The 26996-nt window shown below is 49.5% G+C and overlaps 1 protein-coding gene across 1 annotated transcript in view; it reads right to left on the reverse strand.

The window, feature by feature from the left end:
* Positions 1–12542, reverse strand: part of Trim2 (tripartite motif containing 2) — a 117200-nt gene extending 104658 nt beyond the window's left edge. Inside the window, exon 1 of the mRNA XM_059265544.1 lies at positions 12376–12542. Coding sequence (XP_059121527.1) covers positions 12376–12405 — 30 coding nt within the window. The 5' untranslated portion in view covers positions 12406–12542. The remainder of the gene's footprint in view (positions 1–12375) is intronic.
* Between the last annotated feature and the right edge of the window lie 14454 nt (positions 12543–26996).

Raw genomic sequence — 26996 nt, forward strand, 5'->3', positions numbered from 1 at the left:
AAATCCTGGATTAGATGCCAGAGCCCACGCCACAGCTGATCGGCGCACAAAGAGCCGGGGACAAACACGCAAGTTGGTGCCCAGTTCCAGAACCACTCGGATGACTAAGGCGGCCGCAGCTGGGATGCGCCAATCCGCGGCTGGCTGGGTTTTCAGGTCTACTGCGGAAAACTCATCCTCCCCTCCCACCCCCCACTCCGCCCACCCCACTAAAGCACGCTCTGTCCCCGCAGGGGAAGTGACTTCAGCTGCACCCGGCTGAGCGAGTTCAACGCAGCAGCAGCCGGCCTCCACCACCGGGCATTCGGTATTGAAAGCAAACCCTGCTGAACGTGACGGAGGGGAGAAAGCTCGGCGTTTGCTTTAATTCCATTCCATGACTCAATCACGATACAGTCAGCGCTGAAAACGATGAGGAAGTGCGGTCTCTGTGGGCTGACTTTTCACTCTCGGAAACAGCTTGGTCAAAAGAGCTGCCTTCTCCATGCTTCCCTTCCTCACTTAGGAGAAAGCATGAAGTCACTACTCTCAAGAGCTGTGCGGTCTAGTGCAGTGCGTGTTAGGCCAGGAAGACTTGCCATTTCCTAGTCCCGCAAAATTACTGTCAAAGAAATGCAGGGCGGTGTGTGCGCGGGGCCGGGGGCGTGGTGGTGGGGATTTCAATCACTGGAATCCAGAGACCCCCCGCTGTTGCTGCTGCCTCCCCACCAAGCATGTGAAATTTGGAGCTTAGCGGGGCTTCAGGAACAAAGAGGCTGGGAACTGATCCTGAGTGCGGCAGTATGGGGACAACAGGAGCAATGGGGACAGATGCCCTATGGTGGATGGCAAGGGAGTTAGGTCACTTCTTGTCGGTAAACTGGGGCCTTGACATTTGGCTGGAAGCTAAGGGGACCCTATGGGAGATGTCAAGCTGGCAAGTGATGTTGTAAGATTTCCACTGCAGAAAGAGAATTTCACAAGGCGAGTCCAACCTAGGAAGGGAGTAGAGGTGAGTTTGAAATGGAGGGGAAAGGCTCCAATGAGAGCAAGAGAAGCTGGGAGTTGATGCTCGGTGCAGGGAGGGAGGAGATATTATAAAGGAGGTATCAACTGTCACCTAGGTCTGTCCCTTGAGCAGTAGGGTAGATAGAAGAAAATGAAAGAGGACCTGGAGAAGCCGTGTGTGGGTTCACAGGCCGATGTCACAGAAGTTGAGCGTGGTTACTAATGCAAACCAACCACACAGATGTCTGAGGTATTGGGGACCTCTGGCTAAGCAAGACAGGCCAGGCAGGTGTGTGGTTTGAAGTTGCATGTAAATACAGAGCAGGGGAGAATGCACCGTTTTGGTTTGTTACAGCTGCCAAAACAAAGTACCAGGACCTGAGCAGATTAAACAGCAGAAATGTGTGGTAGCCTGTGGTCCACACAATGGGCGGGGCTTCCTCCTGAAAGCCCAGCGCCTGCTGGAGCCTCTTGCAGGCTTCTTATGGCTCCTTGGCTTGTGCCATGGTCCGTGCTGATCTTCCCCTGTGGGCGCCTGTGACCAGATATACCCCTTTTTTGTAAGACACCAGTCTTATTAGGTTAGAGGCCCAGCTTACTCCAGAATTCCTGCACTTGACTAATTATCTTCGTCCTCATGTGTCAGGCAGCTTTCTGTCATGATGTCGAAATGCCTACAGTGATCAACATCTAACAAGGACAGGCTTATTTTGGCTCTGAGTGAGACACAATGACTGAGCACATGACAAGGATGCCCGTTTACCCATGGTGGTCAGGAAACCAGGAGAAAGACACATAGACAGGGCTTCCAAAGTCCTCTTCAAAGGCTGTCCCAGATGTCTTAACTCCCTTCTATTAGGCCCAACTCTGGAAGGTTCCTGCACTTAGAACAGGATCAGGGGATGGGGTGGAGTTGGGGTTGGGGGACGAACCTTCCACACATAGACCTTTTGAGACATTCTAAGATCTAACTGCAGCATTCTGTTTCTATCTTGTACTTGGAAATTACCTTTCCATAAAATAGCACATATTGAGGTATGGGGGCAGGGGTGAAGACTTCAACATAGGAATTGGGGGAGAACAGTTTAACTCATCAGATTCACTCCCCTCCCCCACTGTGAGCAGAGTTATAGCAGAGGATGGAGGGGAGGAAATCCACTGCAGATGAACAGGGGAGGCACTGTGGGTGGAAACAGTGAGAAAGAGGATCAGAAAATACAAGAGGATTTTTTTAAATTTCAGTCACACACACACACACATACACACACACACACACACACACACACACACACACACACCAACTTGTCCGACCATATCTTCATTTAACACCACCTGTGAACTTTTATTATTATTATTTTCCTTAAGTGTTTCTATTCTATATGAATCCATCATGCATCAGGTATTACCTGGGCACAAGCTCCAAGTGCCAATGGCTGCCATGAACACGGCCACAAACATGAGTATGATGACAACCTTCCATTTCGCAGCTATGTATCTAGTCCTGATGTCAAGCCCTGATGGTTAACACTTGCCCCTTTCTTTCTAGACTCCTCCCTCCCCACACCTCCCTCTGTCACAATGCCAAACCCCCCTGGGCCGTTGCTGCGAGGCTGATGCCATGTGTAATCTTTGGATCATCTTCAACACTATCCACAAAGCTTTGAAAAGGCTTGGAGCACAGCAAACACACAGGGGATAGAATTCAGTTCTGGTCTTTGTTTCTTTCAAGACTTTACATTTTACTTGGCTGTGCTGAAGAGTGAAGCCAGGGCCTTGTGCACACTGGGCAGGTGCCCTGCTCACACAGCTTTTCATTTGCGATGGGAAAGGGAGCAGGCCATTCTGTATTACCCAGTCTGGTCTCCACCCCCTCCCCCAGCTCAAGCAATCCCCCTTCCTCTACCTTCGGAGCAGCTGGGACTCAGACAGGTGCTACTGTGCCCCGCTCTGCCACCTTACTTCTTACTGCAAAACAATACTTATGTAGTCCTTGATCTTCAATCCGTCTCCCAACAGCCACTCTTGGAAGGTTAGTGACTTAAATAGGCCTTCGCAGGGACTCTCTAGTATTTGATTTATGACCAGAAGAGTGGAATTCTTCTGGGAATCAGTGATGAAGTTTGTGAATTGGTGAGGGAAAGTCCTGGGGACCCTGGAATGAACTAACTAGCATTACAAGGGCATGTCAAGTTCAAGGTGAAACCATTTCCTTGGTGGATCAGCTGCCTGACACCACTGCTCGGTGACTGGGACCTGCTTCTTCATAGACTGCTTTAATTTCAGTTATTTATGTCTATACCTGCCTAGGAGCTAAAATGTCAGATTACCTGAAGGATGTGTGCATGAGACAGCTGGGAAGAGCCTGTTCCTCCGCCACAGGGGTAGCTAGTGTTAGCTGAGCACACAGGTTATGTACACCACCTTGGCACAGAAGGAGCCAAAACTGTTTCCTGTAACAAGGTCTCAGATGGCTAATGGGAGTGAGGGTCAAAACATACAGTTAAGCCTCTCTATGAAGGAGGCATTGGAATTGTTCTGAGGACTCAAGGGAGGTGCGTGTGTGTGTGTGTGTGTGTGTGTGTGTGTGTGTGTGTGTGCTTGCACGCCGGAAATTGAACCCAGGGCCTTGAGTGTTTGGAGCAAGTGCTCTACTACCGAATGAAACTCCCAGCCTGTCCATTTCCTGGGAAGTGAGAAAGCCTTCATGGAGGAGGAAGGGAGAGTTCTAGTGCTCAAAGGAGTCATGTGTTGGAAAGCTGGAGGACAAGCCAGGTGATTAGTGACATCATATATTGCTCAGGTTGTCAAGACTACTGACTTTTTTTAGCACTAGTTTTTGACCCTTGCTTCCTCCCGTACCACCTGATTAAATTATATTTTCTAAAACCTCCTTCGGTTTTAGCTCATGCCTCTTTTGTGATGGTGCTTCCTCCTGAGTCTGCTGTGGCCTTTCTTCTCTTTTCCAAGTCTAAATTCTACCCTTCCCTGATTATAAAGTGTGTGTGATTGGCCTTGGATGACAACGTCTTGGAAACACACACACACACACACACACACACACACACACACACACACACACAGCGTGTCCTGACAGCATTTCTCCACCTTACTGATTTGCACATACAACCCATCTCCTTCATTATTTTATGTGCTCCTTCAGAAGTCTGTGCATGTCTGGTGTCTGTGTGCACATGTATGTTCTTGTGTGAATGGAAACCACAGGTCAACCTCAGGTGTCTCTCTTGGTCATGCCTGCCCTAGGCTGAAAGCAACCAGTGCCAGGGAACCAAGGACTAAAACTTGTGACCCCATGACCCAAAATAAGGCTTTCTTACTTAAGAGTCTATTTACTGCGGGTATTTCTCATGGTGACGGACAGCTGACTGACACAGCTCGGAGCAGGCTCAGCTTGAGCTCTGTCAGCAACTCCATCAGCAGCCAGCCTGGGGCTGTATCCCGTGCACCGGGCCCCCCAGTCAGTGGCTGAGAAAGTGCATTCCTTGGAACGAGAAAGGAAGAAGAACCCAACTCAAGTTCCCCTTTAGATAACAGAAGACACAGTAGATACCAGCCCGGGTCTGGATACTACAACCATTATGTGAGGGAACCAGAGAGATGCTCCGTGGATAGCATCAGAGCAAATAGCCCTGTTTGAAAGAAAGTGGCCGGGGTGGGTGGAGCTCCCAAGCAAAAACACCCAATGCAGCAACAAATAAGACAGGAACCGCAATGGTTTCAGTCTCCAGTTACCACGCACACTCTTCTCCTTGCCAGCCCCCTCCTCCCTGTACTGACCATGGATTTTTCACACATTGAAAGGAAGGGAATAGGAAAGGTAAGTTTACACCCACATAGGAGGGAAGATACGCAGTGACAACTTTCAAAGAAGGAGCCAGAGTCCTCCTGCATTACCTCTTGCCCCTAGCACAGTAGGTGGGGCTGAGGACACAGCTGGACATGGTTGCTACAGAAACAGGTTTACAAGTAGCTTTGGAGACTACAGGCACTGAGATTATCTTTCTGACCCCATCACCTCGGTTTCTCGAGGATGGGGCTTGCTGGTCACCAAGCCCTGCTGCTTACCCCGAGCTACTGACTTCAGATTCTGTCACTCACATCAGTAGCTGGTCCTTCCCCAAGGACCCTGCACTCAAAGGCCACAGCCCGAAGCTTGGGACAGCCCCAGAATCTGTGTGCAGCTCAAAGAGCATGGTTGGTGCAGCCTACCCGTAGAAAAGGAGGCTCCCACCAGAGACCAGCCTTCTCAGAACCCATATGGAAGGCAGGGACGCCTACCCTCGCCCCATCCCCCTGCTTTCCCCCAGCGTCAGTGACAGCTCAGACAATGGCACCCTTGGTTTATTGCAAGTGCTAAGTGTGGGAAGACAGCTGCTTTTTAATGTCTTGTCACTATCTGTCCTTGTCACATATCCAGCATAGCTTCTGGGACTTCTAGGGTCACTGCTGCCTTATAGGGGTCTTTCCATTTTCTGTTGGTAATGTACCAGCAGTAATTAATATTTATGCTATGTCCCCAGTGTGCCCACAACACAGAAAGGATCCAAGACACGACAGCTATCCAAGTTGAGGGTGGATTGAAAGGACTCTCAGCCCTAAGAAAATGCCAGTGGCTGCTATTTCTTGTTCAAAACACAGTCACAAGAAAAGAACTGTGTCCAGGGCAGAGCTTGTGCTCTAGGCCTCAGGGAGAACCCTAAAGCTCACAGCTCACTCTGCTCCCTTGATTCCAGGGAAAGAACCTGGGGGGTCAGTGATACATCAAAAGGACTTGGCTGTACTGGGCACTCTGAAAATTCTAGAACTCAGCAGCCGGAAAGTGAAACATCTGCCATTACCACTTGCTACTACAAGTGCTCCTTGGGAGTCACTATGGTCCTTGCTTGCCTGCCTCACTATGAGTGAAAAGCTATGGTAGATATGGATGGGCAGGAAAAGTCAGTGCATGCTACCCCCACCTGCAGCATCAGTGCTGTGCTCCACCCCCAGTGCTGTGCTCCACCTCCAGTGCTGTCCTCCACCTCCAGTGCTGTCCTCCACCTCCAGTGCTCTCCTCTACCTCCAGTGCTGTGCTCCCCCACCTCCAGTGCTGTCCTCCATCTCCAGTGCTGTGCTCCACCTCCAGTGCTGTCCTCCACCTCCAGTGCTGTCCCCCACCTCCAGTGCTGTCCCCCATCCCCAGTGCTGTCCCCCACCTCCAGTGCTGTCCTCCACCTCCAGTACTGTGCTCCACCTCCAGTGCTGTGCTCCACCTCCAGTGCTGTGCTCCACCTCCAGTGCTGTCCTCCACCTCCAGTGCTGTCCTCCCCCTCCAGTGCTGTCCTCCACCTCCAGTGCTGTCCCCCACCTCCAGTGCTGTGCTCCACCCCCAGTGCTGTGCTCCACCTCCAGTGCTGTCCTCCACCTCCAGTGCTGTGCTTCTCCTCCATTGCTGTCCCCCACCTCCAGTGCTGTTCTCCACCTCCAGTGCTGTATTCCACCTCCAGTGCTGTGCTCCACCCCCAGTGCTGTGCTTCTCCTCCAGTGCTGTCCCCCACCTCCAGTGCTGTCCTCCACCTCCAGTGCTGTGTTCCACCTCCAGTGCTGTGCTCCACCTCCAGTGCTGTCCCCCACCTCCAGTGCTGTCCTCCACCTCCAGTGCTGTGTTCCACCTCCAGTGCTGTCCCCCACCTCCAGTGCTGTGCTCCACCTCCAGTGCTGTCCCCCACCTCCAGTGCTGTCCTCCACCTCCAGTGCTGTCCCCCACCTCCAGTGCTGTCTCCCACCTGCAGTGCTGTCCTCCACCTCCAGTGCTGTGCTCCACCTCCATTGCTGTGTTCCACCTCCAGTGCTGTCCCCCACCTCCAGTGCTGTGCTCCACCTCCAGTGCTGTCCCCCACCTCCAGTGCTGTGCTTCTCCTCCAGTGCTGTCCTCCACCTCCAGTGCTGTCCTCCCCCTCCAGTGCTGTCTCCCACCCCCAGTGCTGTCCTCCACCTCCAGTGCTGTCCTCCACCCCCAGTGCTGTCTTCCACCCCCAGTGCTGTCCTCTACCTCCAGTGCTGTCCTCCACCCCCAGTGCTGTCCTCTACCTCCAGTGCTGTCCCCCATCCCCAGTGCTGTCCCCCACCTCCAGTGCTGTCCTCCCCCTCCAGTGCTGTCCTCCACCTGCAGCATCAGTGCTGTCCCCCACCTCCAGTGCTGTGCTCCACCCCCAGTACTGTGCTCCACCCCCAGTGCTGTGCTTCTCCTCCAGTGCTGTCCCTCACCTCCAGTGCTGTCCTCCACCTCCAGTGCTGTCCTCCACCTCCAGTGCTATCCTCCATCTCCAGTGCTGTGCTCCACCTCCAGTGCTGTCCTCCACCTCCAGTGCTGTCCTCCACCTCCAGTGCTGTCCCCCACCTCCAGTGCTGTCCCCCACCTCCAGTGCTGTGCTCCACCTCCAGTGCTGTCCTCCACCTCCAGTGCTGTCCTCCACCTGCAGCATCAGTGCTGTCCCCCACCTCCAGTGCTGTGCTCCACCCCCAGTACTGTGCTCCACCCCCAGTGCTGTGCTTCTCCTCCAGTGCTGTCCCTCACCTCCAGTGCTGTCCTCCACCTCCAGTGCTGTCCTCCACCTCCAGTGCTGTCCTCCACCTGCAGCATCAGTGCTGTTCCCCACCTCCAGTGCTGTGCTCCACCCCCAGTACTGTGCTCCACCCCCAGTGCTGTGCTTCTCCTCCAGTGCTGTCCCTCACCTCCAGTGCTGTCCTCCACCTCCAGTGCTGTCCTCCATCTCCAGTGCTGTGCTCCACCTCCAGTGCTGTCCTCCACCTCCAGTGCTGTCCTCCACCTCCAGTGCTGTCCTCCACCTCCAGTGCTGTCCCCCACCTCCAGTGCTGTGCTCCACCTCCAGTGCTGTCCCCCACCTCCAGTGCTGTCCCCCACCTCCAGTGCTGTCCCCCACCTCCAGTGCTGTGCTCCACCTCCAGTGCTGTCCTCCACCTCCAGTGCTGTCCCCCTCCAGTGCTGTCCCCCACCTCCAGCATCAATGTTTGTATGTTGGTGGGGGGCAGGGTGCAGTCTGGGGACACTCTCAAGCAACACTTCCATATTTAAAATTGAATCAGTGATGAATGTTACAACCAGGCGTAGCTGGCAAAACCATGCACATTATACTGTCTTGGGAAGCACACCAGCGGCCTTCATGACACACGGTTCTGAGCTAATTAGCAGCTTCAAAGTTCAGTTTAGATCTAGGTTTAGGGAAGTGACTGTGGCTTAGTGGAACAGGGCGGCCTAGCATGCAGGACACCCTGTGTGATGCCCCCGGCACAATACAACGAAACAAAACAGAAAACTCTCCATCTCTCTCTTCTGGGAAGAGGGGGAGAGTTAAGAGGGAAGGCTTCCCGTAAGTGTCTGTCCTTGGAGATTCTCTGGCAGGATATCTGCTATATCAAAGGTCAACACTGGCAACTGCCCCCGTGGGAGTAGCAGGATTACAGACAGGCTTACAGACTCCAAGGTCTTCCACACACCTGCAGAGAATAAACATCATTCTTGGAGAATGACACCAGCTCCGCCAATGTGTGTGAAGTCTGCCATGGCCTTTGGAGACCCTGCGGTTTCTAGAGTCAACAGTCTGAGGGGTTGGCTGCAGGCTGTGCTGTGCGCTGATCCCTCATCTCAACCCTACAAGCACAGTGCTGGGAAATGCAGTGGAGAGTGGGAAAACCCTCCTGGCACTCAGAGCCCTTGAAAGGCAGGGTAGGGCAGGAGGTGGGGTAAGAGATGTGTTCCCAGAGAGTGGCTTGGGGTGAAAGGGTGCCTAGGGGCTCCTCAGGGAACACTGATGTGCTTTCTATCCTTGTTGGGTGGGTTCTTTCACTGTCCCTGGATGACAAAACAGTGCTTACTGAGTATGCATACTTGTTTGAAGGGTAAAGCAGGCAGAAAGCTATGAAGTACAAGGACTATGAATCCAATCCAAATTGTGACTTCCTCTTGCTCCATTAAGACCACCCCAGGAGCACAAAGGTCACCAAGCTGTCTGTTCCTTAGATGCCTACCAGTTTTCTTGATTCCACTGTTTTAGACCCTTGGCTTTGGGGCCTCCATTTTCTTACGGTTTTCTACAGAAAGAGCCCTGTAAAGAAATGACTGCTCTTGTCAGTCTTAGGGGGAGTTGAGGCTGGGTTTTCTAAAGGGCCGGTTTTCTGGGATGTGAGTGTGGCCTTCACTTCTCATCCTCTGTCCGAGATTGGCTTCTAGCTCCCAACCTGGCCTGGCAGGATCAGGCTTCTGTACTCAGAGACTTTTTCAACCTATTCTTTGTGGGAAACCTCTGGAAATATCCAGAAAGTTCCATCATAATGGGGGTGTGCTTCATGGAGGAAGGTTTAGGAATGAATCAAAGTCAAGCATTCTGGAGGTGTCTGTGTTTCCTATCCTCCCCATCCCCAAATTACCCCAGGAGGTAGACACTGTGATGGCCACTTTTGGATGAGGAAAGTGAGGGAATTGGAGGGGGGAAGGGACTTTCCCAGGACACCTCGGCATTGGTAGAAACTGGAGACCTGAGATTAAGTTCAGCTGCTGGAGGTATATGCTAGCTCCATTATATCTACCCATGGACCGAGCGTTAGAGAGGACTTGGGAGACATTGTCTTGTGGGGAGACCAGATCACAATGGGCCGAGGGACACACTTCATACAGAGTCACCTGCAGGCCAGCATGGTGTAGAAATGAGACTAATAACTTTGCATTGCTGACTTTTCCCAGAATTTTCAATTAAGCTTGGCGGGGGAGGGGCTCTCAGAAAACTTAGTCTATGTTTAGGCCTCTTGCTGAGTGCTGGTAGCTGGGAAATAAATGAGTTTATTGGAGATTTGTTGTATTCTGAGCACTATACATCAAACTCTTTACACATGGACACAATAAGCCTCTCAATGGTCCAGTCAGAAACTTTAGAAAAGTAGATTAATTGCCCAATATTACACAAAACGGCAAAGGTATGAGTTGACCTGGATGTATCTAAATCAAAGCTCTTGCTCTTAGCCTCGTGCTCTGGAGTTTCTGCCTCAGCCTTGGGCTTCTGGGGTCACCCCCATTAATGTGGCAGGGTTGGGCCCCAACTACCTCTCCTTAGCTGACCCTTTTTACGACTAGCCACATGCTGCAGAGTTGGAAACTGGGACACAGAAACAGTATGCAACTTGTACAAATATATGTGAGAGATGATCTGAAGTGTAAATCCTCAGAAAGGTGTGATACTGAGGGTTAGAATAAGAAGTGTGTGTGTGTGTGTGTGTGTGTGTGTGTGTGTGTGTTCTTGTCCCTGTTTCTTGGCAAACAGTTCTTGAAGCCACTAAGATGTACAACATGAAAAGGTATCTCTGTGTGCTCATGGGGTATGTAAAGGCTGAGGGCTTCCCAGAAGCCTCAGGAAGGGGTCTGATTGTCAGGGGAATGAGCCACATTCCTGCTGCAGCACCAATACCAACCTCCAGGAGGCACAAAGGTTCTGGCAATTGATTCAGTTTCCAGGGGCAGTATCTAACTAATCCGGCCTATGTAATGAAGTCTCCATAAAACAAAACAAACCCACCAATAACAACAAAAGCCATGACACATCTGCTGAACAGGTGGAGGTGCTGGGGGGACCCCCTCCCTACCCCACCTCTACCCCCTGCAGCTCTTTATCTGACTGATTATCTGTGTTCTCCATTATATCCTTTACAATAGGTCAGCAGACACAAAAGCATGTCCCTGGGTTCTGCAAACCTTTCTTTAACAACTCACCGAACTTGAGGGTAAGAGCCATAGAACTTCCAAATTATAGCACAAAGTTAGACACAGTTACATGCTAGTCACCAGACCTCCCAGGTTGCTGGGACCTCTGATTTACAGCTGATGATCAGTAGCACAAGAGACACCCCAGGGCTTGCAGTTAGCCCCTGGGGTGAGGCAGTCTTTGGGGATTGTGCTTTCAGAAACTGAAAGATACCTAGTCAGATAGGAGTGTGGGAATACAGTGCCCCCAACAGATTGAGTTTGGAGGGTGGGGCTGGGAGGTTTTGTGCTGGCCCTACCCGACACTGGGCAGTCTCAAGTTCATTTTCAGAGTCAATTCTTTCCTTTACTAGCTTATTCCAAAGAGCAATTTAGCCCTCCCTCTCTCCTGGGCTCTCAGACCACGCACTCAGGAGCCCTGGCCTTGCTTACAAACTGACTTTTGCCTTCTGATCTAATTCTGTCTGGTGCCACAGAAGCATTACACTTCTAAAGGCGCTGTATCCAGGTAACGTACGAAACCTGGGCATGGGAGAAGCCAGGGATTTAGAAAGCACAGCAAGGACATCAGGGACTCACCGACCTCCCTTCTACAGCTTATCAGACTCCTGGCCATACCAAAGACACCGACTTCACACCACCAGGCTCCTCAGAAAGGCAAGGACACAGGGTCCGATCAAAGCTGCCAGGGATGCTTCCTTTGCTCATCAGGAGGCGGGGGTGGGGGTGGGGGTGGTTCTAACACGCTTTCTAGGGGGAAGAGGGCTTAGGGTGCTCTGCAGCCCATCACTTTCATGCCGTCATAGCTCTGTGCTGGGACAGCTGTCTACCGCCAAATGGGCTAAGATGAAGAAACCAGACTGACCGCCCCGGAAACCAGAACCAGGAACCAGAAAGCACAGCGGCAGCATGGCTGCCCAAGCCCGGTCAGATTCCCCACCTCACATTGTCCTCTGAACCATCATCACGGGGGGTGGGGGTGGGGCAACAGGGGGCCCACTCCCACCCCCACCCCACCCCCGCCTTTTCACTCCAGTAATCAAGAACAAACTCTCTATTCGCCTGGGGCTGTTCCTTATTCCAAGTACCCTTTGAGCACTTTTATGGGGCAGTTAAACTTTACAGCAGCCACTGGCTCACAACCGTTCCCACATTTCTGAATGGATCTGTTTATGACAAATCCACTGTGCCTTCCCTTTGAAAATACTAAAAGATATTAACTCTTTCAGAAGGGGTCAGCTGAGGTGCACAGGCTCCAGAAACCCCACTGTGGCAGCCGCCAGCTGTGAACAGCTGCATTGGACCAGTGAAAGGCTGAGTCCCGGGAGCCTGTGGGGGGAAATGTCTGCTGCTCAGCCTCGGTGATGCTGCTTGGGTGCCAGATCTGCCTTTTCCTCCCCCGAGTTCTGGGCTTTCTCGCCTTCTTCACCTGGGTGGACCAGGCTCACAGAAGCTTTCTGGGAAGGTCTCGGAGGACTAGTCTTTTCCTCTGTCTTTGCAGACAAGAACTGAAAACCGGTGACACCCAGCTAGCAACTCAGTCACAGCTTGTCTCCCTCCCTGCCCAAGATTAACCAGCCAGCCCCGAGAAAGACTCATCACAAAGGGGAAGTTCTTACCTGGCTTCCATAGCGGCCACTCCTGGGCATCAGAGACCGGCCCAGCCTCCTCAGCACTAGGGACTCTGGCTCCCTTTTGCCCTCAGACAAATGAGCCCATTATAGTCACCAGGCTGTGAGTTAAATTAGGGTGGCCCTTAGAAAAAAATATAAACAGCCTGTCAGCTCAGGCCAAGGGGAGGGAGGGGCTGTGGTATCAGGGGACAATGGGAGCCAATGATCAGCCACTTTGAGCTCTGTTTGCTTAAGATATTGTGTTTCACCCTGAAGCAGGGGAGACAGGGAGTAAGGAACCCTGAACAGGAAGGGCAGTGCCTTTTTTTTAATTGAGTTTCTCTTTCCTTCTGACCTTTAACAACTGTCTTCACAGGGGTAATCCCCTCAAGTATGTATGGCACAAGCGTGAATCCTACGGCGGAAACCCAGACTATTCCTGACCTCAGAATGCAGGTTGCAGAGGGGCCCCAAGAGAATGCTTCTCCCTCTAAGTGAATGCTTCTCCCTCTAAGTGAATGCTTCTCCCTCCAAGTGAATGCTTCTCCCTCCAAGTGAATGCTTCTCCTCCAAGTGAATGCTTCTCCCCACAAATCAATGCTTCTCCCTCCAAGTGAATGCTTCTCCCTCCAAGTGAATGCTTCTCCCTCCAAGTGAATGCTTCTCCCTCCAAATCAATGATTCTCCCTCCAAATCAATGCTTCTCCCTCTGAGTGAATGCTTCTCCCCACAAGTCAATGCTTCTCCCCACAAGTCAATGCTTCTCCCTCCAAATCAATGCTTCTCCCTCCAAGTGAATGCTTCTCCCATAAGTCAATGCTTCTCCCCACAAGTCAATGCTTCTCCCCACAAGTAAATGTTTCTCCCTCCAAGTGAATGTTTCTCCCCACAAGTCAATGCTTCTCCCTCCAAGTGAATGCTTCTCCCCACAAGTCAATGGCTTCTCCCTCCAATCCATCCACCTGCTACAACGCCTTCCACCTCCTCATTCTCAGTGCCCAAAATGATAGCTCTGTGTCCATTTCATGATACACTGGTGTGCTGGGTCTCAATTTCCAAGTACCCAGAAGAAAGCTTTAGCTATAAGCACTACATAGGCATGCAGTCCACATCCACACTGATTGGGCTGCCACAGCTAGGGTGGGGGGTGGGGCGGAACAAGATCTCCCTTATCTCTCAGCACCCATCTATCAGTTCAGTGGGAGGTTGGACCCGGTGGTGGAGAGCATCTTGGATGTACTAACTCTCGGAGGGACAGGATCAAGCTCTGGATGACATGAAGCCTGCACAGCCTTACTGTGTGTTGAAGAAGGTTCTCGTGTGTGCCTTAGAGACACGCTTCCCACAGAGGTTGAGGATGGGAGCGGTGGCCGAGGGTTGCTGGAAGCTCATTGTGCCGGGAGTCTCTGACCTCGTAGTCCCCTAAGGTCAGGGCTGGCAGAACCAAGAGGAGCTCAGGACTTAGACTGGCCCTATCTTCAGCTGCCTTGCCCGTGGCCACAGGGAAGGCCACTTCACTTCATGTCAGACCCTGTAGGGGTAGGTTGTTAAGAGGATCTCTCTCTCACAGGAATGTCTGGGTGAGTTCCTCAACCTCAAATACAGGTCTCCTTCAAGGAAGGAGACGGAGCTCCATGTGGAGCTCCTGGAGGAGCCTAGTCCTCTGAGGGAACACCAGCAGACACATGCATGGGAGAGGAAAGGGTTTGGTGGAGGTGACGTCTCTCGTCCAGTCAAGGGACAAAGCTCATCAGTGTGGACCACTCCCAGAGGCGCTCCCTCCTCTTCCACTGTACGGTGCAAATCCACCTGTTCTGGACCTTTCCTATGCTTGGATGAATACTGAACATCTCCGGTGGCCTCCAGCACAGATGTACCCACCATTCCTCTGCTTGACCCAAAGACAAGGGCAGGTGAGGCAGCCTGGGATTCTTTCATTGAAACCGAGGTTTCCTAGCACCTTCAAGTAATGGCTGCCCCCCATCCTGGCACAGTCTTCTGCTGTTTGGCCCTGACTCGTGGACTTTGGTGATCAAGGAAGGCCCTCGGCGTTCTAGATGAAGAGATCAGGGAGTTCTAGTGAATCATTGATAAACCCGGCAGTTTCCAAGCAAGTTTCCGAGCAAGCCTCCCGGGCAAGCACCACGTCAGGTCTGCTGTGTTAGTTTTCTTATTGCTGTGATGAAGTACTAGACAGAAATGACGAGAGGAAGTTTTTTGCTTGTCTCGGGGTCTCAGAAGGGCCGGCCCACAGTTACTTGGCCCCACGAACTATGACAGAACATTGAGGCGACAGGAACATAAGGCTACTTACCTCCTGGTATATGGGAAGCACCAAGAGAGGAAGGGACCAGAGAATGGATATAACCTTCAAAGTTCTGACCCTAGCTAGGCCCATTCTCCCCAAATAGTGCCACCAGCTGGGAACAAGCACTCAACACATAAACCTATGACAGGTACCTCATATCCAAACCTTAATTCCTGCGCAGCTCTTTACCCTGGAAAATGAGCTGGTGGTCTGTTTTTATTGCTGATTCAACATAACCAAGAATTGCCTTGGAAGAGAAAGTCTCAACTGTCTGGATCAGACTGGCCAGCAGCCATATCTGTGAGGAATTGTCTTGATTGCTAACTGATGTGGGGAGGCTTAGCTTACTGTGGGCTGTGCCACCCCCGGGGCCTGAGCTGTGTAAGAAGGCTGGCTGAGCTTGCCTCCATGGACAGGAGTCAGTAAGCGACATTCCTCCATAATTTCTGCTCCAGGTTCCTGCCTTGAGATCCTGCTCCGACTTCCCTCAGTGATGGACTGTGACCTGGAAGCTTACGATGAAATAAACCCTTTCCTCATCAAAGTTAGAGGGTTCTGCTCATGGTGTTTATTACAGTGAAGCACAATCAGGCCGAGGATCGAGAGAGGTGAAAGGCCAGGCCCACACATTAACCTTTGATGTCTCATTGTGTTTCCCAGGGGAGGCAAGAAGAGCTTGTGGGCAGGAACTCAAGAGCTGAACTGGCCAAGGCCTAATCCATCCAGCAGGCTCTGCCCTCCAGCTCTCTCTCTTTCTTTCTTTCTCTCTCTCTCTCTCTCTCTCTCTCTCTCTCTCTCTCTCTCTCTCTCCACACACGTGTTGGGGGCGGGGGACAACGACTGGATGCTCTTTCCAGTAATTCAGACCTGGCTGCAGTTGGTGCTCAGACCTCCCTGGGGCCGTCTAGTGTGGTATAGAACACATGCGACATAGACAGGATTGTATAATTATCACTTCTGGTCTGGAGCATCATTATCACTGTCACACAAAGCCCTGAATCCGTACATGCTAACCTCACCAAGCTTCTCTTCAGTCCCTTCCCACCCAGCCTTTCCTAGCTGCCAAGCTGGGTTCTATTTCTAATGCTTCCTCCTTCCTTCCTTTTTCCTTCCTTCCTGCTTTCCTCTTTCCCTCTCGCTTCCTTCCTTTCATCCTTCTTTCTCTTTTCCTTCCTCCCTCCCTCCCTCCCTCCCTCCCTCCCCCTTCCTCCCCCTAATGCTATGACCTTCATATATTAAAGGCAAACTAGGTTCTTTGCAGAAGGACATCTGTACCTTCAAGTCAAAAGTCATGAGCGTCAGCTGGTGTTGGGAAGGGGTTCTAGAGGGGTTTTCTTTAGCTATGAATTAACACAAAATCCCAAGTAGATTAGAAAGGATGGTGGTGTTTTGGATTATTATTTTTACAATAAGCATCAAGTGAGCCAGTGTCAGGAAACTGAAACAGGAAATGAATTGAGAATAGGGAGGAAGAGGTGACATTGAACACCTAGAGAAGACTTCTCAGGGGATTTCATCAAGAAAACACAACTTTGGAGGCTGGGGGTGTGGCTAAGTGGTAAGGTCCTTGTGTGAGATCCCACACTCCAGCCCTAATACCACCAAATAAGCAGAGAGAGAGAGAGAGAGAGAGAGAGAGAGAGAGAGAGAGAGAGAGAAGGAGAAGGAGGAGGAGGAGGAGGAGGAGGAGGGAGGGAGGGAGGGAGGGAGGGAAGAAGGAAGGAGGGAAGGAAGGAAGGAAGGAAGGAAGGAAGGAAGGAAGGAAGGAAGGAGGGAGGGAGGAAGGAAGGAAGGAAGGAGGGAGGGAGGAAGGAAGGAAGGAAGGAAGGAAGGAAGGAAGGAAGGAAGGAAGGGAGGAAGGAAGGAAGGAAGGAGGGAAGGAGGGAGGGAGGGAGGAAGGAGGAGGGAGAACTCTGAGCACTAAGATTGTGAGAAAGCCTGTTTCTTTCCCGGCCATCACAGCCTTTTGGCACTGGCCTACTGCTGTCATTAAAAGTAAAACACAGAATAATTACAGAGGCAGAGCTGTCTGTGCCCCGTGAAAAGTGTGTGTGTGTGGGGGGGGCATCTCTATTTTCTAAATCTCAAGCCATTCGATTATGTAATTCAGAAAATCACCCTTTGAAGACACTCACCAGCCAATCAAAATTTTGCCCTTGATCCAAAAAACTTGTGCCTTAGTTCCCCAACTCTCTGGTGACCTGAGTCTCAGCTGCCTATGGGCAGAGCTTCCCAACCCTGCCACAGCCGAAGCCCAGTCAATTTCTGGAGCCCAGCCTCCCCTAGTGGCTTACTTTCTTTTGAAGATTTTGGGGACCATGCTGGGGACAGAACCCAAGACCCTGCTAAGCCAGGACTCTACCATCGAGATGGTTTTTGTTTTTTTCCCTTTATTCTCCTTTTTTTAAGCTGAGGACTGAATCCAAATCCAGCTTAATGCGCATTTTGTCACATAGACATTACATTCTATTTTTAAAGAAATAAAAATAAATAAGATATTTAAGTGACACTGTCCTAGTCTATTTGGGCTGTAATAACACAATGCCATCAATTTAGAAGGTAATAAACAACATGAATTTTTTTTCTTTTTTGCTGTTGTTGTTTTTGAAGACATGGTTTTTCTGTGTAGCCCTGGCTGTCCTGGAACTCACTATGTAGATCAAGCTGACCTTGAACTCAAAAAGATCCTCTTGCCTCTGTCTCCCAAGTGCTGGGATCAAAGGCGTGCATCACCATGCCCAGCTCAACATGAATTTCTTCTGCTTTAGGAAGCTGGGAAGTCCAAATCAAGGTTCTGGCAGATTCCATGACTGCTGGGAGCTGCTTTAACTGACAGCTCTCTTCTTGTGACTTCACATGGCAGAAGAGCAAAGGGATCTTGGGTATTTTTAAAGTCATGTATGGATATGTGTGTTGTGAGTGTGTGTGTGGGGGTGGGGGTGGGGGTGTGTCCTGTGCACATGATTGCAGTGCCCATGGAAGGCCAGACATGGTGTCGGATCCCTTGGAGTTGGAGTTACAGGCAATTATGTGCTATCTGACATGCGTGCTGGGGACTGAGCTTGCAAGAGCTTTCCTGGGCCATCTCTCCTGCCCCTTGGTTGTCTTTTACAGGGACACTAACTAATTCTATTCGCTGTATGTGAATGGAACCTCTCTTGTCTAAGCTGGGCAGTCTGGAGTTTTAATTATCCATAGTCAGAGCTTTCCTTGACCAATTAAAAAGAGTATGATTTTATGTTTGGCTTTTTGTATCCCACCTGATTATTCTGAGATTGATCTGTGTTGTTTGTTATATTAAATAGCCTTGTCTTTATGGCCAAGTGGTGTTCCAGTACATGAGTATATGGATTTGTTTATTTACTTCTCAAAGGAGTTTTGTTAAGTCATTTGATAATCCAAGATTACGCTAATTTCCTGGGAATCCGTTTCTCTCCAGCTTTCCCTCTTTGCTTTTGCCCTTCCTCTCCTCCGGCTTTCATTTGTGTTGGCCCAACCCACAATTCCTTGGTTGGCTTAAGCCATTGGTCCAAAGCTGGCTCCTGAATGACATGAAGAGGAGTCCTTCTGAGCCACTGGTTAAATTTTAATTTAGCTCAGTCAACCTGCGCAGTCAGCCTCCCCTGAGCCTCTCTGCGTATCTGGCCCCATGTCCCTGCTGCCTTGCACACATTCTTCTTTTTATTTCTTTGACTGCTTTCAAGTCTCCCACGCCATCTCTCCTACAGCTGGATGGAATCCTCTACCTCTTCTTCAACATCCAGAAAGCTCTCTGTGGTTGCTGGAACCCAAATCTGTCCAGTCGTGTGTGTGTGCTGAGTACACTTCAGTTATGTAATCGACAGTAGGCAGCCTGGGGAAGTTTGAGAGCGAAGATGAAGGTTAGCTGCCCCATATCAGCTGTTGATCTGGTGCTGTGCCTGTTTGTTTGGCCATAATTTCAGGACAACAATGGTTCTATCTCATATGACTGTCATGAGGATTAAGAGAAGTTCATTTGTCAACACTAAGTACAATGTTGGGGAAAAAATGTTAACTATATAGTAGATGGGATTAGTATCTAGAGTACATAAAGAGCTATAAAAATTAAACACAAAAACTTCCAGAATCATCCAATCTATAAATAGCCAATGAACAGAATAGTTTTCAAAAGAAGAGGTACAAATGACCAATAAATATTCAGAAAAGCGTGTAAAATCCTTAGGAAAATGCCAATTCCATCTCACCCAATTGGGATGGCTGTCATCAAGAAAACAACAAATGCTAGTAAGGATGTAGAAAGAGGAGCCTTGGTGCATCCTGATGGGAACACAAAGTGATGCAGCCTCTGTGATCCTCAGTGTGGAGTTCCTCAAAAACCTAAAAATAGAACTACTGAGCATGTTTCCCAAATTAACACACCACAGAGACATGCATGCATCCATGTTTATTGCTGCACTATTCACAATCAGATAGAACGAGTCCTAGATGCCCACCCACACCTGGAGGGATAAAGAAAATGTAGTGCATATGTGCAGTGGAAGTTATTCATCCACCAAGGAAAATCAAGTCATGACATTTACAGGAAAAGGATGGAGCCAGAGATTGTTGCATTGAGCAGAACGAACCAAAGTAAGAAAGAGGAATACCACATATTTTCTCTCATTTGTGGACTAGACATGAATTTCTCTGTGTGTGTGTGTGTGTGTGTGTGTGTGTGTGTGTGTGTTTGTGTGTGTGTGTGTGTCTGTCTCTGGTTCTCTTTCCCTCTTTCTCTGTGGGGCGTGTGTGTGTGTGTGTGTGTGTGTGTGTGTGTGTGTGATAAAAGTACAAGGGGAGCCATGAAAGGGGAGAAAGAGAGCTTAAGGGAGTGGAGAAGGAGGAAAAAAGGGAACAAAAAGTAATCCCTGTGACACGGAAGCAGAATTGGGGACTATCTGGGAGTAGGGGACCAGCGGAAGCGGGTGGCAGAAAACAGGGGGAAGGAGATGAATAAGAAGAAAAATAAAAAGTCAATGTTTATATCTAAAATGTAAAGTAACAATGTACTCAATAAAGGGAGGGGTGTTCTCTGCTCTCCTGATTTCCTTGTAGGACAAACTGGAAGAAATTAGGCCTGATCTGCAGCATGATGACGTCAGGTATGTTTGTGGGAGAAATCTTCCACCTGGAGAGGTTTGCTACCTCCTCCACCACAGACTGTGTGACCCTGGGTCTCAGAAACTACTGAAGCCAAGGAGCATGTGAATAAATAATCCTCCACCTGTCTGTCTGTCTGTCTGTGCTATGAAGATGCAAACCAACTGATGGAAAAATAAGAAAAGCATTACCAAAACATTGTAAGAAAGGGAAGGGGGAAGAGGCTGGAAGGGACAGAGGAAATGGGAAGGAAGAGAAGGCAGGGGAGTTAGTCAGGCGGGTTCTCCCTGCAGCTGGACACACAGCCGCAGTCTGCCCACACCCTCTCAGAGCAGAGAGTGTTGATTCCCACCCAATGCTCACGAGCCTCACTTGCACAGCCATGCATTTCTCATTGAAATGTTTTCCATCTAGACCTTTCCATGCCTCTCAGTATGGTAGATTTTGAGTTTGTTTTGTTGCTGTTCCCTGGTGCTGAGATTAATCCTAGTACTTCATGTATCTGTGTTATGTTTCGAAGCATCCCTGTTGAATTTAGCTTTTTCTTCTTGTCTGGGATGACCCTTCCACCCTGGAACCATGTTTCTGCTGTGTGAGCCTGCTCATGGTCTACCCAAGCTAACATAATAATTTTTCTCTGGGTCTAGTCAGGGGTGATTGGAGGCCAGCGGAGGATGCCTGTTCTATCACTCTCCTCTGTATTCCCTAGAGACATGGTCTTTCACTGAACCTGGAGCTAGGGAGACAATTAGCAAGCTCCAGTGATCCCTCCAGTGACCATCTTTGGTCAGCCAAGCACCACCTCCCAAATGCCCCACAATCTCCCACCCCACCCCGAACCTCCATCAAAGCACAAGCAGGTTAGGGAACAGGCATTCTCAACATGACCCTGTGAGAAATTTCAGAATCCAACCATAACAGCTTCTATACAAAGGTCTTACTCTCCCATGCTGGGCAAGTGCTCTTGCCATTCACAATATCTACTTGCCCCATGTACTCATGCGCACTAATGCTGTGGGATGATCTTCCTGTACTCTGTGAATATGTGTTTCTACCATTGGTTAATAAAGAAGCTGCTATGGCCTATGGCAAGGCAGAATAGAGCCAGGTGGGGAATCCAAACAGAGAGACAAGGAGAAGGCAGAGGTCAGAGGAGACACTGAGTGCTGCCAGGGGAGCACAATGTAATGGAACACAGGCAATGCCATGAAGCCACGTGGCAAAACACAGATTAATAGAAGTGGGTTGAAGTAAGTTGTAAGAGCCAGTTAATGATAAGCCTGAGCCAGTTTGTAATCAATGTAAGCCTCTGTGTGTTTATTTGGGACTGATCAGCTGCAGGACCAGGCAGGACAGAACTTCCACCAACATACTATCCCACTGAGATGCCAGTTACAACCAGTCAACATATTTCCTGGGCCACACACACTCCTTTGCTAATTGAGGAAGTGGACTGGGCATACCTCCTGTCTCCTTGTTGGCTGTCCTTCAATACAGTTTTTAACTTATTTTAATCAAAAAATCCAAGGCCAGAGCATTGGCTTCTGTGTAGTTACTTTTGGTAGCTGTGACAGAGTATCTGACCCAAGAAGTTAAGGGAGAAAGCCCTACAGCTCGCTGCTCCTGAGGGTCTCAGTCCCTTAAGCAGGGAGGGCTTGGCAGGAGCTGCTCCATCTACCACGGTGGGTGCTGGGTGTCTCAGAACCGTTCATATCACTGTGCTGGCTAGTTTTATGTCAACTTGACACAAGCTAAAGTCTTCTGAGAGAAGGGAACCTCAATTAAGAAAATGCCTCCATAAGATCATGCTGCAGGCAAGCCTGTGGGGCATTTTCTTAATTCATGACTGATGTGGGAGGGCCCAGCACCATGGTGGATGGTGCCATCCATCCGGGGGCTGGTCGACCTGGTGGACCTGGGTTCTATAAGAAAGCAGGCTGAGCAAGCCATGGGGAGCAAGCCAATAAGCAATACTCCTCCATGGCCTCTGCATCAGCTCCTGCCTCTGCCCTGCTTGAGTTCCTGCCCTCACTGCTGTGGGTGATGAACTATGATACGGAACTGTGAGCTAAATAAACCCTTTCCTCCCCAACTTGCTTTTGGTCATGGTGTTTCATGTTAGTAGTCTTAGTTAGTAACCCTAACTAAGACAATCACCATAGACCAGGAAGTGGAAAGCCAGGCCAGAGGCAGGGGCCAGATAGAACCTTCAAAGGCCCACCAGTGACCATCTTCGGTCAGCCAAGCACCACCTCCCAAATGCCCCACAGCCCCCCACCCCACCCTGAACCTCCATCAAAGCACAAGCAGGTTGGGGAACAGGCATTCTCAACATGACCCTGTGGGAAATTTCAGAATCAAACCATAACAGCTTCTATACAAGGGTCTTACTGGGTATCACAAGAAGCAAGCAATACTCTAGTTAGAGAAAATGGCCAGCACAAATGCAATCACATATGAGGGAGTGACTATAAATAAAGTGAGTGTGGAGGAGTGACAGGTGGTGGGACTGGAGGGCAGGGCCAGCTCAGGAAAAGAGTTTTGGTTTCCTGGTTATAAAACTTGGAGTTTCAGAAATGAAACTGTGCCTTTTCTGGGGGCTCTTACAGTAAAGCCAGTTTCCCTCTGTGAATGCAGAACACAGAAATGCACTGAGAAGAGTAGTCCCTCTACCTTCCAAGGCTGGTCATAGACTCTGCACACAAAGGAGGATGCCAATCACTCCATACCATGTGAAGAGACACCGTGACCACAGCAACTCTTAATAAGGTGCTTACAGTTTCAGAGTTTTAGTCCATTGTCATCATGGCGGGAAGCAAGGCAGCATGCAGGCAGACATGGTGCTGGAGAAGGAGCTGAGAGTTCTTACATCTTGGCTCACAGGAAACAGGAAGTGATTTGTCTCACTGGGTGTGGCTTGAGTATATATGAGTCCTCATAGCCAGCCTCCACAGTGATACACTTCCTCCAACAAAGCCACACCTCCTAATAGTCCCACGCCCTTTGGGGGCCATTTTCTTTCAATCTACCACATCATGAATGCCTTAGAGTGCCAGGTTACCTCCATCATGGAAACTGGGCAAGGAGGTGGACAGAAGGCTGATGGGCTGATATGTGTCCCAGGTGTGTGTGGTATTGCAGTAAGGGGTAAGTGTGTGGATGCGCTGCAAGGCACGTTTATCTCACTGAACCTCTTCAAAGCAGGCTGCAGGCTGCCAGTCTTTCTTTGTCCTCGGATAGGATCCTAGGCAGAGCCCTAGTATTTTGAGTCTATTTAGATTTCTAAAAGTCTTCTAAACATTTAAACTCTAAAAGCAGAATCTTATTTCAGCACTTTAAAAGACTTCTACAATCAAAACAAAGCAATCAAAGAAAGAAACTGATAAATAGGACTTTAATAAAATTAGATGCTTGCTCATTAAAGGTACTGGCTAGAAAAAAATGAAAAGGCAAATCACAGACTGAGAAAACTATTGGTGCCATTCAGAATCATATTATTCATTAAGATAAATTTGAAGAAAGGTGCTGCTGGGTGTGGTGGTGCACGCCTTTAATCCCAGTACTCGGTAGGCAGAGGCAAGTGGATCTCTGTGAGTCTGAGGCCAGCCTGGTCTACAGAGTGAGTCCCAAGACAGTCAGAGCTACATAGGGAGACCCTGTCTCAAAAGGGGAGGGCAATATTTGAATGAGTATTTCATAAAAGAAAATATAGAAACAGTCAAAGAGACAAATGATAAGATGTGTATTAATCATTCCTTATAAAAATCAGGTGCCACTACACATCCACGACATGGCTAAAACTTAAAAAACCCAACAGTGCCAGGAGTTGGCAAAGCTGTGGGTCATTGGAATTCTTCCATATGGCCAGGGAATATAGCGTGGCACACCCACTTAAGGAACGGCACTTGTACAGTGTTTTATAAAGGCCAACATCCTGAGTCCTAGGAATGTCTCTCCTATCCACTTAATTAAGATAAATGAAAACACAGCGAGGTGGTCCTTAGATATGTTAACAATAGCCCAAATCTAGAAGGGAGAGGCTAATGCAAACCAACTCTCACATAGTCATACTCAGGAATAAAGCTAAGCTACTGATACACACACTAGGAACACAGTTCCAAAGCAAGCTGAGGGAAGGAGCCGGCCACAAGAACGTGCACTGTTTAGTTGCAATTATAGAAAACCCAAGCAAATGCTAACTGGCTGCCTGCATATGTCCGTGGTACAGTGCTTGATGAGCATTCACAGAACCTTGGGCTCCATTCTTAGCCCGGCAAGTAAGTCAGGCGTGGTTGAGAGCACCTGTAGCCCCGGGTCCCTGAGAGGCTAAGACAGAAGGATCTCTTGAGTCTGGAAGTTCAAGGCCAGTCAGGGCAACATGAATAGAGTCTGTCAAAGCAAAGCAACCGGCAGTGGCAGAAGACACAGGACAGTGGTTCTGAAGGGAGAGAGGCGGGCGTGATGGACATGATGGAAATGTGTGGGTGGTCTCTATTTGTCAACACTTAGGAAGTGCGGGCTGAAAATGATTGTACTTGATTCTCTGTAAGTTCTGGAGCCGTCCAGGAAATGTAGAACATTCTCTCCGGGCTAATAAGATCTTCCTTCCCCTCTCACCTGATTGGAACTTCTTCCCCCAGCTCTTGTAGCCTGAAGTGAGAGAAGAGGGAAAAGCTGATCTCTTCTCTTTTTTACAGTCTACTTCCCCTTCCCATTGCTCAGGGTTTCCTTCCTTCTCGAGCTGGCTCAAGGAAGGGAGGTGACTGTCATGTCCTTGGGTACTGAGATAATAGGATGTTTGTTTGTTCAGAACCTGACAGATGTGTCTGAGGTTGGCGTATAGTCTCCTGAAAATCTCTGGGGCCTTTGAGATGGCCCTGCTCTGAACCTCCTATTGAAATACCTGTGATGTGTCTCCATTTCTCTGGCTGACATTGACCCTCGGTGTCTGGCCCTACAAGAGTCTTCCTCGTTAGGATTTCCTCTGTCCAGATCCAGTCACCCTCTCTACAGCCCCCTTGAGTGCGACCTTGAGATGACCCCGAATGGCCCCTCAGAGGAGGTTTGGTTGGTCTCTGTTAAACTCTGTCTTCTTGCTCACAGCTGGACGACAAGATGGCTCCTGAACCAGCCTTCTCCAATCCCCCCATTTCCTTCCTCTCTTGGCAGTCACGTGATCTACCAATCTCCAGAATGAAAACCAAGATCTCTTGGTGGTCCTCTCGGTGTCTCCCTTGTCATTGGGTGGGAAGAGAGCACCCCTCCATCGGAGTTAAGACAGACACACAGACACCCTTTTCAAAGATCCAAGGAAGCCCTCAAGGTAGGTAATAGTTTTAGAGTCATAAAAATGAGTTACTGACCACTCCACAAGTGAGTCCTTCATGGTGGATTTAACTTTGCTCTGCACCTAATTTTTCTCCACCTTAGTGCTGTGGGATGGTCTGTATGTCAAATGTGTTGCTGATTGGTTAGTAAATAAATCACTGATTGGCCATTGGCTAGGCAGGAAGTATAGGCGGGACAAGGAAAAGAATTCTGGGAAGTGGAAGGCTGAGTCGGGGAGACACTGCCAGCCGCCACCATGACAAGCCACGTGGGAAGGTCCCGGTAAGCCACGAGCCATGTGGCAAAGTAAAGATTAATAGAAATGGGCTAAATATAAGAGTAAGAGCTAGACAGTGACAGGCCTGAGCTAATGGCCAAGCAGTTTAAATAATGTAAGAGTTTGTGTGTTTATTTTATAAGTGGGCTCTGGGACTGGCGGGACTTGGTGGCGGGAGCTGGAGAGAAGTTCTCCAGCAACAAATGGCGTCCAACGTGGTGGCAAGAGTTTCCACCTAAAAACTGGGAAAAAAGATTCTAAAAAGGAGCTAAAAACAGCTCCTAGTTGTCTCTTTTAAGCTAGCGGCAGCCTGCCGGTTTGAGCTACTGGCGGGTTCCTGGCGTGCATGCTCAACCTGCAGTATGGCGGGAATGAGGCCTCTGCAAGTAGCACATTAAACTGTGTGGTGGATTTAGCCTTTGCTAGTACAAAACAAAAAAAGAGGTTTCTGGGCTACACGCTACTTTGGTAAAAGTGTAGACCCACTATTTCTGAGAGTTACGGCTCCCAGAGCTGGCGGAAAGCGGACTACCGCCATGTTGGGAAGCTAAAGTGGGCGGAGCCAGTAGCCACAGCGCCAGCGCCATTTCAGGCTTAGAAGGCTGCAGTTTAAAGCAATAGGCTCAAGCTAATATAAAAAAATAAGCCACGTAAAGATGGCTACCACACAGAGAATCTGGATTATGTTCTCTTTGATATTCGTAACTGAAGAAAAACAGTTGATTACAAAAGCTGTTGAGTTATGCCAAAATGTATATTTTAAAGGTACCTTGACTTCAAAATTTGGATGTAAGGATATGTTGCTTTGGAAAGGAGGCTCTGATTTTGTTTTCACAGAAAGCCAGAGGCTATGGATTTGTTCAAGATTAAGATACATCAGGTTTGACCAGCCAAGACCACCTGAAAGGTCTCCGATGACACCATGGCCCTGATGATCCAACATCCAGAATGGTTTCAAGGCAACTGGCTCAGACGATACACCCTCATGGACTACTCCATAATCTTAAAATTTTCTTTGTTTCCCCATAAGATACAGCGCCCCCCTCCAGCAGGAAGTAGTAAGAGAAACTACGCCCAAATTCCCAAATATACCAAGCTGACTTTGGAGATATGCAAAGGTTAAAACCTTCCTTTTTAAGAAAAGAAAAGGGGAGGTGCTGTGGGATGGTCTGTATGTCAAATGTGTTGCTGATTGGTTAGTAAATAAATCACTGATTGGCCATTGGCTAGGCAGGAAGTATAGGCGGGACAAGGAAAAGAATTCTGGGAAGTGGAAGGCTGAGTCGGGGAGACACTGCCAGCCGCCACCATGACAAGCCACATGGGAAGGTCCCGGTAAGCCACGAGCCATGTGGCAAAGTAAAGATTAATAGAAATGGGCTAAATATAAGAGTAAGAGCTAGACAGTGACAGGCCTGAGCTAATGGCCAAGCAGTTTAAATAATGTAAGAGTTTGTGTGTTTATTTTATAAGTGGGCTCTGGGACTGGCGGGACTTGGTGGCGGGAGCTGGAGAGAAGTTCTCCAGCAACACCTTAGAGCCCCCACTTTACAGGGAAAATTATTTTGAATTATTCTAGTCTCTCTGTGTGTACTT

Source organism: Peromyscus eremicus, chromosome 6, assembly GCF_949786415.1.
Source record: "Peromyscus eremicus chromosome 6, PerEre_H2_v1, whole genome shotgun sequence".
Classification (NCBI taxonomy): domain Eukaryota; kingdom Metazoa; phylum Chordata; class Mammalia; order Rodentia; family Cricetidae; genus Peromyscus; species Peromyscus eremicus.